Below are 13,083 nucleotides of genomic sequence, written 5' to 3' on the forward strand. Positions count from 1 at the left end.
TTAAGATTAGGAACACAAGCAACTGTACAAGCATGTGTGACCCTCGTCCATTGTCAATCAAGTTTGGTGTCGTGGGCCCACGTTTAACACGAATGTGTTTCTATTCCCTCCCTAGACTGTTACAATCATCAAAATACATGAAGCTTAGAAATGTCATATATATACATGTATGTGTGTGTGTGTGTGTGTGTGTATGTGTGTGTGTGTATGCTTGGAGAAGCCTGAAAAAAAGTTTACTTAAATAATGTTCGCATACTGCTTAAGTAAATAACATTTACTTCAATTCAGTGCAATGTCGAGTTCAGACAAGAGCAGGAAGGCCACAAGGCTCCACACCAGAGGCTCCCGTGGGCTTGCCTGTCAGGAGCCTTGGCTACAAGGTTACCCGTCCTGCTGTGAGCCAGGGAGCTGCCAACACCAAAAAAGCAGTGGGAAAAAATATAAAAGCAGACACATGAAAACCAAGCTTTCAAAAACAATTTTTATATGAATGTGTTAGAAACAATCGCATGAAGGAAAAAACATCTGAATACATATCTTAGGGTTCATTTCCCTAACATCAACTTATCTGACCTTTTCTGCTTGACTCAGACGTATACTAGTTATTGCAAATAAGGGAAACCATGGGACCTATGTTTCTTTGGGCCTGGCTTACTTCACTAAATATAATTTTTTCCAAGCCTTTCCATTTCCTACAAATGGGGCAATGTCATTCTTTCTGATGGAGGCATAGAATTCCATTGTGTATATATACCACATCAAAACCAATTTTTTTAAATGCGTCTCTCATTCCTGGGAACAGCTCGGACGGGATTCAACGCTGTCTTTCCTTGTTGGCTGCTGCATTGAAGGAAGCCCTTCCTTCTGACAGGTGCCAGATAGCGCCCTGTGATCCCTGCACCTCCTCAAATTCCAGAACCTTCCATGAGCCTGAACCATTTCAACGCAGAGAAGTAGCTTCGGCCAGCCAAGAATATAGTGAAAGCTTCATGGAGCCCTGTATAAAATGGGAACACTGGAAAGTATACGTACATAAAATATATATTACATGTTATAGAGTTTAAAAAAAAAGAATTACTAGCTCCCAGTCAAACACTACAAAACTGTAATCAGAGATAAAATTATAGATCTTTAAAAATAAAACAAAACACAAGAATTACCAGCTTTCGGCAAGCCAAACACCAGGAAGCTGTCATCACAGATAAGCGGTACTCCACGCCTCTCGGCTTTCGGGAAGAGAACGGAACATTCCTGCGACCTTGTTACTTGGACCTGGCAGTGTTCTGTTCTTTTTCTTTTTAACCCTATGACATCTCCCCCGACTGTTCCTCTCAAAACTTGACACAGCATGAAGTCATTTTAGGACGCTGTGTCAGGCCTTCGGGTTGGGAAGTACAGCATTACTATTAACATGGTCATACTGACCCTGTCCAGCAGGCTGGCCTGTCTGCCTCTTGACATTGCCGAGGGACTTTCCCAGAGCAGTTATAGAAGCCCATCAGGATGTCAAACCTCTCCACCGCTCTTCTCCACCCCAACAGCACCCTGGATAAAGAATGCCCGCCTCACCGGGCGCCGGTGGCTCACGCCTGTCATCCTAATCAGGAGGCTGAGACCTGAGGATCACGGTTCAAAGCCATCCTGGGCAGGAAAGTCCTTGAGACTCTTATCTACAATGAACCACCAGAAAACCAGAAGTGGCGCTGTGGCTCAGGTGGTAGAGCGCTTTCCTTGAACTGAAGAGCTGAGGGGCAGCGCCCAGGTCCCCACGACTGACCCCCTCTCCCCCCAAAAAAGAATGCTTGCCTCCTTTCAGTCACACTCCTGTGAGACCTCACCCCATTCCCGGGCCCGGCCACGGGCTCGTGTGGCCAGCACGGGAGGTGCGGCCCTGGTCCAAGGCTCGTGGGATAGATCACTCCCCACCTGGTGTGGGGTGTGGAGGAGAAGCAAAGTTGGGGAAAGAGATCAAGGGAAGGAAATAGACACACAAACCACAGCCCCGCAAGCATCTAACCACCCATGGGAGAAAGTCCAGGCCGGAAGGAAGGCATTCCTGCTTTCTGATTAGCAAGCGCATGCACACCCCTCACCCACAACCCCAAATCTTTTCCCCCCCAAAGTCCACGCTCTTCCCCATTCACTACAGTGCTAACTCGGGAAACATCTTGATAGAAATGGAATGCATCTAAAAGGCTCCTGAATAACTCCTTGCTATACAGCACATTTTACAGTGGGATTTTTTTTAACGTTGAAGGGGTCGCTGGAGTTACATTTGCTCATCTCGGTAATGTAAACAATCAGAAAGAAAGGGGAGATGGTGCTGGTGCGCTGTGGAGTAAGTAGCCCCTCTGGGAAGACAGAAAAGTAGTTTCATATAAACACCAGCCCACTTTCCTCTCTGGTATGTAAACAATTGGGGGAATATTCTAGATGTAAATGCAACTCTAGCTCTGCTTGGCTTCGCTCCCTCCCTATCTCTAAATCAAAACTTAATTGGGAAAAGGCGACATGAATCCCCGCCAGACCCAACCACTGACACAATACCGGGAGAAGTAGAGGCTAGACTACGAAACAACCGGAGAGCCCTTTCCCAGGGCCGAAGGGAGGAGTGGATGGCGAGGTTCCCCCCGCACCCCGAGGCCTCCTCTGTTCCTGCAATGCCGACTCTGCCCCTCACGTCCGCACCTAGAGCTCAAGGAACAGCCAACAACAGAGCTGGGAAGATCGCGTAGGCGCGGCCTCCCGGAGCTGGGTCCTGGCTGGAAATGGTGAGCAGATAGGGGCCTTCAATGCTCCGTCCCCAGCCGTCTCGGGTTCTACCCAGGCCTTATTTCCCTGCTTTAAGAATGTTCACATGTCAAGCCTGGCGCCCGTGGCTCACGCCTGTCATCCCAGCTACTCAGGAGGCTGAGATCTGAGGACTGGGGTTCAAAGCCAGCCCGGGCAGGAAAGTCCGTGAGACTCTTATCTCCAATGAACCACTCAGAAAAAGCCAGAAGTAATGCTGTGGCTCAAGTGGAGAGTGCCAGCCTTGAGCACAGAAAGGCTCAGGGACAGCTCCCAGACCCCGAGTTCAAGCCCCAGGACCAGAACAAAACAAAAGCAAAATTCAAAAAAAAAAAAAAAACAACACACAAGAATGGCAGAATTTCAGGGCTAGGAAGGTGGCTCAGTGGTAGAGCGCTTGCCTTGCATGCCTGAGGCCCTGGGTTTGATTCCTTAGCACCACATAAACAAAAAGCAAAAAGCCGGAAGTGGCGCTGTGGCTCAAGTGGTAGAGTGCTAGCCTTGAGCTGAAGAGCTGAGGGTCAGCACCCAGGCCCAGAGTTCAGTCCCCATGACCAGACCCAAAAAAAAAAAAAAAAAAAGTGTCAGAATTTCAATGCAAGGCAGGCACTGAACACAGCAGAGAATTTTGTTTTTTATAGAATTTTGTTTGTTTGGTTTTTTTCTTTTCTCTATGCAAACAACACAAATACCAACAAAGCCAATAAGATAAATACTCATGCAAACTTTCAAATGTTAACTTTCACACCTCCAAGAATTACACAATGGGAATTATTTGCACCGAAGAATTTAGAATACCACATATCACCTCACTGTAGAAAGTACTGGGGGAGAGGTTTGGAAGAATATTCACCTGTAGCTTAATTAAATATGGATTAAACTAAAGATTCAGAAAAGCAATAAAAAAATGCTACTGGACACACAGTACCAGAGCAATTCTGAAAAGAAGTATGGGTGGAGGGACATAAAAAGTGTTCCCTTGGGGCTGGGAAGGTGGCTCAGTGGTAGAGCGCTTGCCTTGCATGCCTGAGGCCCTGGGTTCAATTCCCCAGCACCACATAAGCAAAAAGAAAAAAGCCGGAAGTGGAGCTATGGCTCAAGTGGTAGAGCGCTAGCCTTGAGCTGAAGAGCTGAGGGACAGCGCCCAGGCCCAGAGTTCAGGCCCCACGACCGGACCCAAAAAAAAAAAAAAAGTGTTCCCTTCATGAAAAGAAAAAAAAAAATAGTGTATTTAGTGGCTAGGAGTATGCTGCTATCCACAAGGAAGTCAGAATAAAGCGAGCACCAGCAGCTCACACCTGTAATCCCAGCTGCTGAGAACTCAGGGATCTGAGGATCCAATCCACAGTAAAGTCAGAGAGAGAGAGAGACAGAAAGAGAGAGCACTCTGTCCCCTTCATGACTCTGTTCGCCACTTGGCACCGCTGATTTTCCAGTTTGGAGTTCTGTTTTGTCTCACTCCTGGTTACCTAGTAAAGTCACTGGGCAGAGCATTCCACCCTAGTCTAAACCAAACTCAAAACAAAGCGGATCTGTCTCCCTGGCTGGAGGAAGGCAGGGGTCGGGGAGCAGGGGCCGGCTCGCCTCGCCTCGGTGCTAGCCGCTGACCAGGGAGGCCCCCCCAGGCCGCCAGGGCCGCACAAGGGGCCCCTCTGAGCTGGCTGGGGCGGGGCTGGAAAAATCCCATCAAAGCACTGGTGTATTCCCCGGGAGCTGGATTACTGGGGTCATGTCGGTTTGCTCGCACACTGTAGGCCCAGTTCTTCTCCTTTGAAAAGAAAAAGGCTCAAATTCCATTTTCACGGAATCGTTCACAAAACTGATTTTTTTTTAACAAGAGAAAAGAGGCAATAGAAATCTCTCCTGGTATAAAACGGAGGGATCTCCGATTTTTCAAAGTTTCTGAGAACTTAAAACGCGCCTGAAGTGAGGTATGTTTTTAAATCATAACCAGCCATTTTTCCGTTGCCATCAGTAATTTACCTGACAATGACAAACAGCATTCCAGTATTCTAAAGTATTCCCGCCCAACACCGGTGGCTCATGCCTGTCACCCTAGCTACTCGAGAGGCTGAGATCTGAGGATCCCAGTTCAAAGCCAGCCGGGGCAGAAAAGTGAGACTCTTGATCTCCCATGAACCACCAGAAAACTGGAAGTGGAGCTGTGGCCCAAAGTGGTAAAGCTCTTGCCTTCAACCAAAGAGCTCGGGGACAGCACCCGGGCCCCAAGTTCAAGCCCTACAACCAACAAAAACAAAACCACTGGAAGTGGTAGAATGTTAGCTTTGAACACAACAGCTAAAGAGTAGCATCCAGATCTTGGGTTCAAGGCCCAGTAACAGCACACATATACATGCACACGCGCATGCGCGCGCACACACACGCGCACACACACCAGCTTTCTCCTCCAGCAGTGCTAGCACAGATCCAAACAAGGCTGCGAAGCAGCAGCAGTGAAGGAGGAACAAAGGGACGTTCTCTGCTCTTCCTCTCAGAAGGAGCAGTTTGGGGGTAACAGCAATCCTCCGCTGTCGCCAGTGAGGCAAGCACCCCTGAGCAACTACAAAGGAACAAGAGACGACAAAAGCACCGCAGGCCACACTCAAAGCCACCAGCCCTCCCTCTGACCTGCTCTCATTTAAGCCGTGGTTAACGGCGAAGAAAACGCCACTTGCTAGGGGTTAGAGATTTCTTCCAATGAACCAAGCCACAGATTCACGACCGGGTTTCTAGAAGCACCAATGTCCAGCACCTATGTAAACTCTGAACAAGGAGGCCTGCTTGTCCCTTCCAGCTGACCCGGGGTGGGGGGGAGGTATTTTATTCACTGTGACCCCCCCCCCGGAAGACTGCTCACCCCGAAACAGCTCTCATGAGCTCTTGTTCTGAGTCCACAGAGGTGGAGGCCAACAGCGGGACTCTGCAATGCAGAGATTCGCTGGCAGAGCTGAGAAGGAAAAGCAGGCTCCTGTGTGCCCAGGGCCAGCTGCTGCCGGCAGGCTGGCTGGCTCTCAGGGCACAGCCGCAGGGCCGTGGGCACCACAGCTGCTGCGGGGTGCCAGCCCACACCTGCACAGATCCAAGTTCTTCTGTGCGGGGAAATCCAGTGGGTAAGGACTCCCAGCCTCTCCTCCCCGCCCTGTGGCTGCTCTAGCACACACTTGTGGCTGCTGAGCCACTGGTCACAGGATAGCCCAGGCCTCCAACACACGGCCCATGGGAGAGGAGGACGGCAGGCATCGGAGCTCAAGACCATCCGGAGGAACGACTTCTCTGGACAGAGGCAGGCAGGCAGCCGGTTTACTGTTGGAGTGGGGTGCGGTGTAGATGGAGCCCCGGAATCACTAAGAGTGGGCCTTAAGCTCCACACAGACACACCAAGGTTTCTTAGTGGACAGAGAACAAGGGAGACCTGAGGAGCACAGAAATGAATAAAACTCAGCCCTCCGTTTCACACAGCTTAGGATCTGATAAGCAGAAATACCCTCGCACGACGCACCCCTGGTGAGTACGGACCTTGTGCATTAAGAGGAGAGAAAGGGGGGCTGGGAAGGTGGCTCAGTGGTAGAGCGCTTGCCTTGCATGCAGGAGGCCCTGGGTTCGATTCCTCAGTACCATATAAACAGAAAAAGCCTGAAGTGATGCTGTGGCTCAAGTGGTAGAGCGCTAGCCTTGAGCTGAAGAGCTGAGGGACAGTGCCCAGGCCCAGAGTTCAGGCCCCATGACCAACCCAAAAAAAAAAAAGAAAGAGAGAGAGAAAGAGAGAAAGGGAATGGCGCACAATGACTTGAATGGCTTGAGCCTGAACTCCTGGATACTCCAGAGGCAGAGATTTGAGGATCTCAGTTGGAGGCCAGCTGAGGTGGGAGGGCGGCAGGGAGTGGGAGGGAGGGAAGGAGGTAGTAAGACTCCACCTTGAGAAATGGCTGGACACAGGGTCACACACCTGTCACCCCAGCCGCTCAGGGGAGCACCAACAGGAAGATTCCAGTTTGGGCCCACCCCAGAGTAACGTGAGACCCTGATCTTGTGGTTGGTGACGGATCTGCCTGGCGAGCAGGAGGCCCTGCGATCCGGAGACGTAAGGAAGAGGATCAAACCAAACCCAGGACTGCGGAGGTTTCCCTGGGGGCCAGACGGGATGAGGAGAGGGAGCCTGGGGAGGATGTGAACAGGACGGGCGTGGGAGCGAGGGAGCGGTGCAGGGTGTGCAGTGGGGACAAACTGCCGTTTCCCCGCCCCCCCCCCCCCCGCGGTCCCCTCTCCACCCCGCAAATTGCTGGTTTGCGTCAGCAGACAGTGTAAACCTTCCCTTTTCTCCTCAAACGTCCTCCACCACATGAAGGAGCTCATAAATGAACATGGTTGAAAAGCACTGGGCTTCGCAGGAATGGGAAACCATGTCCTTTTTCTCTTCTTCTCCCCACCCCCCCCCCAATCTAGTTTCTGCCCAATTTAGATCATAAGACAGTCAACGGGGTCTGTGCAACACAGATGTTCGCCCACGTGGAGAAGTCAGCCTGGAGAAGGCTGGGCACAAAGTTCCTCCCTCGGCTGGGCTCACCTACCAAGGCAGCTAGCTCGCATCCTGATTGGCAGACACGGTTCCGGCAAGCTCTACGGAAGAAACCTCTGAGCTAATCAGATGTGATTCCCAGACAATTCCTACCACGCAGGATCCCAGGACAAAAGGAGAGGAGACCGTGAAAACCACGGGAAAATCTGGGCGCCTCTCAGCTAATCAGTCCATGATTTACTCCCAGCACATCAGTAACATATTAAGACGCAATCTTTTCCAGCACAGTGAACACACAGCAACAAACCAACACTGGCAAAACAAAACAAAAAAAGCCCAAAACACGATCATCCAGAAGCCAATGGCCCGGATTCACACAGCCCATTCTCTGCTGCTGTGGAAGACAGAAATGCTTGCTCTCCAAAGAGTGGCTGCCAGGCAAGGGGTGCCCTCCTGTAGTCCCGGCTAATTGGGGGGCTGAGATGGGAGGATCATTTGAGCCCAAGAATCCCAGACAGCCTGGACAACATAAGATCACACACACACACACACACACACACACACACACACACACACACACACACTTTTTCTTTAGGAGTAGCCATTTAAGCTGGGCGCCAGTGGCTCATGCCTGCCATCCTAGCTACTCAGAAGGCTGAGATCTGAGGATTACGGTTCAAAGCCAACCCAGGCAGGAACGTCCATGAGACTCTTATCTCCAATAAAACCACTCAGAAAACTGAAAGTGGTGCTGTGGCCCTAGTGGTAGAGCGCTCGCCTTGAGCTGAAGAGCCAAGGGACGGCGCCCAGGCCCAGAGTTCAGGCCCCATGATGGGCAAGAAAATAAAAAGAGTAGCTATGTATCGTCTCAGTCTCTCTGCCGCAGTGCCACGTTGCCTGGAGCACACAGGAATCATCCCTGTAGTAGCCTGGGTCACTCTGACCCCAGGCGGGAGGGGGGGGGCTGGCCTTTATTTATTTTGGGCTCTGTGTTCTGGCATGAACAGGCCCATTATCTCTCCCCTGGCGGTTAAGAGTACTTAATTCACAGGTCTGTCCCTCAACGGACAAGGGGTGACGGCTCAACAGGGCCCACAAGATTCTGGATGTCCTCCAGGTCCTGCAGACACCAGGGGAAATAAAAACAAGCACTTGTCCTCAGGAAGGCCTCTGGACAGCCTGGTACCCTAAAGAAGAGGTCGGTATCTACGCCGTAGCTCCGGGCTACATGGTAGGTAACAGAGAAAATAAAGCCCAGGCCAGGAAGCTGGCGACGCTGTGTCTGCGCCGCTGACCACCTTTACGATGCCCCACCGGGTTCGGGCGTCTAACCTGCGACAAAGTTCCCAGCCGCCAGCCACTGTGCCAGCCGTCCACCCGCAGATCCCCACGCCCACAGCCGGGAAGACATCCACACTCAGCCCCCCACTGGAGACCGTACCTCCATTTTAAAAGTAGGTTTTTACCTGCTCTCTTCCCTCCCCCCACGCCCGGAGGAAAACATCCACATCTGGCGTTTCCTGTCTCTGAAGCCGCAGTTCATAAAATAACAGTGGCCTGTCTACCTGGATGACACTGAAAGAGCTACAGTGGGAGAAACAGCTGGAATTCTGACCCTGAACTTGGAAGGACACAGGGACACCTTTAAATAAACAATGATAATAAAGTAAGAGCAGTGCCTACAACACACACACACACACACACACATGCTGAAATGGCCACCTATACAAGAACCGGGCCTTCTCCAGATCACTTTATCAGAATTTCTTCAGTCCTCTCAACAAAGGATCTTTGTTCCTCCCCATCCACCTCACCCTTGCTCCCGGAGAAGGTGGGCCTTTGTCTGCCTGTCCCTCTGGCTGAGAGGATGCACACTTCTATTCTCCAGATGTGGCCTTGGAGGGAATAGATGTGTGTATAAGTGTGTACATGTGTGCGTATGTTATATGTGTAGCGTATGTGTGTGTTATATGTGTAATGTACGTGTGTTATATGTATAGTGTGTACACGTATGCATATGTATGTGCACACGCCTGTATGTGTGTATATGTATGTCCATGTGTGTATATGTGTACATGTGTATACATGTGCATGTGCACACGTGTGCAAGTGCACGCGCACACACACACACACACTTGGGATGATGGCAGCAGCCAGGCTTGGGCTGGAGTCGTCCAGCCATGTGTTTTGCTTCTCAGCAGGAAGCGCAGCGCCGGCTGGCTGGGAGACGAGCCCCTTATTGGTTCATTGATTGACTGACTGATCAATGGGGCGGATGGGTGGTGTGGTTCCTCCCGTGGCCGTGGAGGGCCCCGGGCTGCGGGGTGGGGCGCGGGCCGTGGGGCTCCGACCTTTGAACCCGGGTGGCCATGGCGCCGGGGCTGTGGAGGCGGAGGGGCGCCCCGCCGGGCGGGATGCGGGGCTGGGGGGGCGCTGCTTTCACTCTGGTTTTGGGGGCGCCGCGGCTCCCCGGCCGGGAAGAGGGGGACGGGGGACCCCCGAAGCCCGGACGACAGCCGGCGGGTCGGGGTCACGGCGCCGCGGCCCCGGGGCGGACGGGGGGGACCCCAAGTCCTGGAGGAGGACGGGGCGCGTGGCTGGGGGGCGGCCGGGGGGGACCCCAAGTCCTGGAGGAGGACGGGGCGCGTGGCTGGGGGGCGGCCGGGGGGGACCCCAAGTCCTGGAGGAGGACGGGGCGCGCGGCCCCGGGGCGGACGGGGACGGGGACCCCGCGCTCGCCCGGGCGGGGCACGAACGGGTGCTCACCCCGCGCCTGGCCCCCCACGGGGTCCCCAGCCCCCCGCGCCCCGGCCCCCGCACCCCGGCCCCCGCAGGTGCCCCCGGCCCCCGCACCCCGCGCCCCGGCCCCCGCACCCCGCGCCCCGGCCCCCGCACCCCGCGCCCCGGCCCCCGCACCCCGGCCCCCGCAGGTGCCCCCGGCCCCCGCACCCCGGCCCCCGCACCCCGCGCCCCGGCCCCCGCACCCCGGCCCCCGCAGGTGCCCCCGGCCCCCGCACCCCGGCCCCCGCGCCCCGGCCCCCGCACCCCGGCCCCCGCACCCCGGCCCCCGCACCCCGGCCCCCGCAGGTGCCCCCGGCCCCCGCACCCCGCGCCCCGGCCCCCGCGCCCCGGCCCCCGCACCCCGGCCCCCGCACCCCGGCCCCCGCACCCCGGCCCCCGCACCCCGGCCCCCGCAGGTGCCCCCGGCCCCCGCACCCCGCGCCCCGGCCCCCGCGCCCCGGCCCCCGCACCCCGGCCCCCGCAGGTGCCCCCGGCCCCCGCACAGGGTCTCCGGCCCACGCGCCCCGGCCTCTTCACGGAGTCCCCGGCCCACTAGCCCCGCGCCTCGGCCCCTGCACGGGGTCCCCGCGTCCCCTCGTCCCGGCCCCCTCGTCCCGGCCCCCGCACGGCCCCGCTCCCCGCTCACCTGCGGGCGTTCCCGAGGCCCGCGCCGGGAGCCCGGGGCGCAGCGCCAGCAGCAGCAACAGCGGCAGCAGCGGCGGCGGCGGCGTCGGAGGCGGCGGCCGCGGGGCCCCCCGCGCGCTCCGCACCATCTTCCGCCCGGGCCGCGCGCCGCTCGGACCCCCGGGACCCCCGGGACCCCGGGCACGCGGATCTCGCGAGAGCGCGCGAGGCGGGCGCCGGCGGGGCCGGGGTCGGCGGGGCCGGGCGAGGACGCGGGCCGGGCGAGGACGCGGGCCGGGCCGGGGTCGGGGCGGCGGCGGAGGCGGCGGCGGGCGGCGCGGAGGAGCCGGACGGAGGCGGGGCGCGGGGCCCGGGGTTAAAGCGCGGAGGGCGCGGGGAGGGCGGGGAGGCCGCGCCCGCCCATTGGACGCCGCCGGCCAGGCCCCGCCCCCGGCCGCCCCCGGCCCCGCCCCCGCCCGCCCCGGCCCCGCCCCTTCCCGCCCTCGGCCCCGCCCCGCACCCCGCGGGGACCCCGCGCCCCCGGCCCGCCCGCCGCCCTACGTGCGGAGGCGCACGCCGCGCGGGGACTGGAGCCGCGCCCGCGGCCGGGTGGGGGACCCCGCCCCCCAGGCCCTCTCCAGAAGCTTCCGGAAGCCCCGGGAAAGGGAAAGCTGGCGTCTTCCCTCCACCCTTGGGAAGGGGCGCCCCGCAGGCGGGGTCCCCGGGCGCCGACGCCAGCACGTGGAAGAGAACCCCGCACTCCACAGCCCCCCGCACCCCACAGCCCACAGACCCCTGCACCCCACAGCCCCCCGCACCCCACAGCCCCCCGCACCCCACAGCTCCCTGCACCCCACAGCCCCTGCACCCCACAGCCCCTGCACCCCACAGCCCCTGCACCCTACAGCCCACAGCCCCCTGCACCCCACAGCCCACAGCCCCTGCACCCCACAGCCCCTGCACCCCACAGCCCACAGCCCCCTGCACCCCACACCCCACAGCCCCTGCACCCCACAGCCCACAGCCCCTGCACCCCACAGCTCCCCGTACCCCACAGCCCACAGCCCCTGCACCCCACAGTCCCTGTACCCCTACACCCCACACCCCACAGCCCCCCACACCCCACAGTCCACAGCTCCCTGCACCCCACAACCCCCCGCACCCCACAGCCCACAGCTCCCTGCACCCCACAGCCCCTGCACCCCACAGCCCCTGCACCCCACAGCCCACAGCCCCTGCACCCCACAGCCCACAGCCCCTGCACCCCACACCCCACAGCCCACAGCCCCCTACACCCCACAGCCCACAGCCCCTGCACCCCACAGCCCCTGCACCCCGCACCCCACAGCCCACAGCCCCCTGCACCCCACAGCCCCTGCACCCCACACCCCACAGCCCCTGCACCCCACAGCCCCTGCACCCCACAGCCCCCTGCACCCCACAGCCCCCTGCACCCCACAGCCCCCTGCACCCCACAGCCCCCTGCACCCCACAGCACCCTGCACCCCACAGCCCCTGCACCCTACAGCCCACAGCCCCCTGCACCCTACAGCCCACAGCCCCCTGCACCCCACAGCCCACAGCCCCCTGCACCCCACAGCCCACAGCCCCTGCACCCTACAGCCCCTGCACCCCACAGCCCCTGCACCCTACAGCCCACAGCCCCCTGCACCCCACAGCCCACAGCCCCTGCACCCTACAGCCCACAGCCCCCTGCACCCCACAGCCCACAGCCCCTGCACCCCACAGCCCACAGCCCCCTGCACCCCACAGCCCACAGCCCCCTGCACCCCACAGCCCACAGCCCCTGCACCCCACAGCCCACAGCCTCTGCACCCCACAGCCCCCTGCACCCCACAGCCCCTGCACCCCACACCCCACCCCTCATCGCCCACAGCCCCTGCAACCCACTCCCCACAACCCCCCGCACCCCACCCCCCACAGCTCCCTGGGCGGCCCCACGCACCCTGCAGCTGTCCCGCCCCTGGCAGCAGAGAGGCCGGGCTCCAGCTGTCCCTCTGTACACCAGGTTTTTATGGCCGGGTGAACATGTCTTGTCCCCACCCGTGCCAGCACTGCCGTGGACTCATCCAGAAACCAGGCTTGTAAAGGCTGCTGGCCAGAAGCACGCCGGGGCCCTGCCCTGAAACCTGTGTCCTGTGTCCACCGAGATGGGGGTGGGCGATGGCACCCCGGGGCCCCTCCAGGGTCTGAGTAAATCCTCTGTCTGTCCATCCGTCTGTCTCTCACATTTCTTCTTCCTTTCTTTTTTAAAAACGTGGTGCTCCTCACACCAGTCCCAGCTTCGTCTAACCCTGGCAGGAGCAGGTTAAGATGATGTGGGTGAGAAGATGGCGTTGGGGGGGGTGGTT

The 13,083-nt window shown here is 58.4% G+C and overlaps 1 protein-coding gene across 2 annotated transcripts in view; it reads right to left on the bottom strand.

Moving 5' to 3' along the window:
• Positions 1–10,915, bottom strand: part of Plod2 (procollagen-lysine,2-oxoglutarate 5-dioxygenase 2) — a 59,695-nt gene extending 48,780 nt beyond the window's left edge. For both annotated transcript variants that reach the window (XM_070005584.1, XM_070005583.1), the window contains exon 1: positions 10,734–10,915. In XM_070005584.1, the coding sequence (XP_069861685.1) occupies positions 10,734–10,860 (127 nt within the window). In that variant the 5' untranslated portion in view covers positions 10,861–10,915. The remainder of the gene's footprint in view (positions 1–10,733) is intronic.
• Positions 10,916–13,083: the final 2,168 nt, after the last annotated feature.

This window comes from Dipodomys merriami, unplaced genomic scaffold (genome assembly GCF_024711535.1).
Source record: "Dipodomys merriami isolate MVZ:Mamm:240054 unplaced genomic scaffold, mDipMer1.0.p SCAF_68, whole genome shotgun sequence".
NCBI classification, from domain to species: Eukaryota; Metazoa; Chordata; class Mammalia; order Rodentia; family Heteromyidae; genus Dipodomys; species Dipodomys merriami.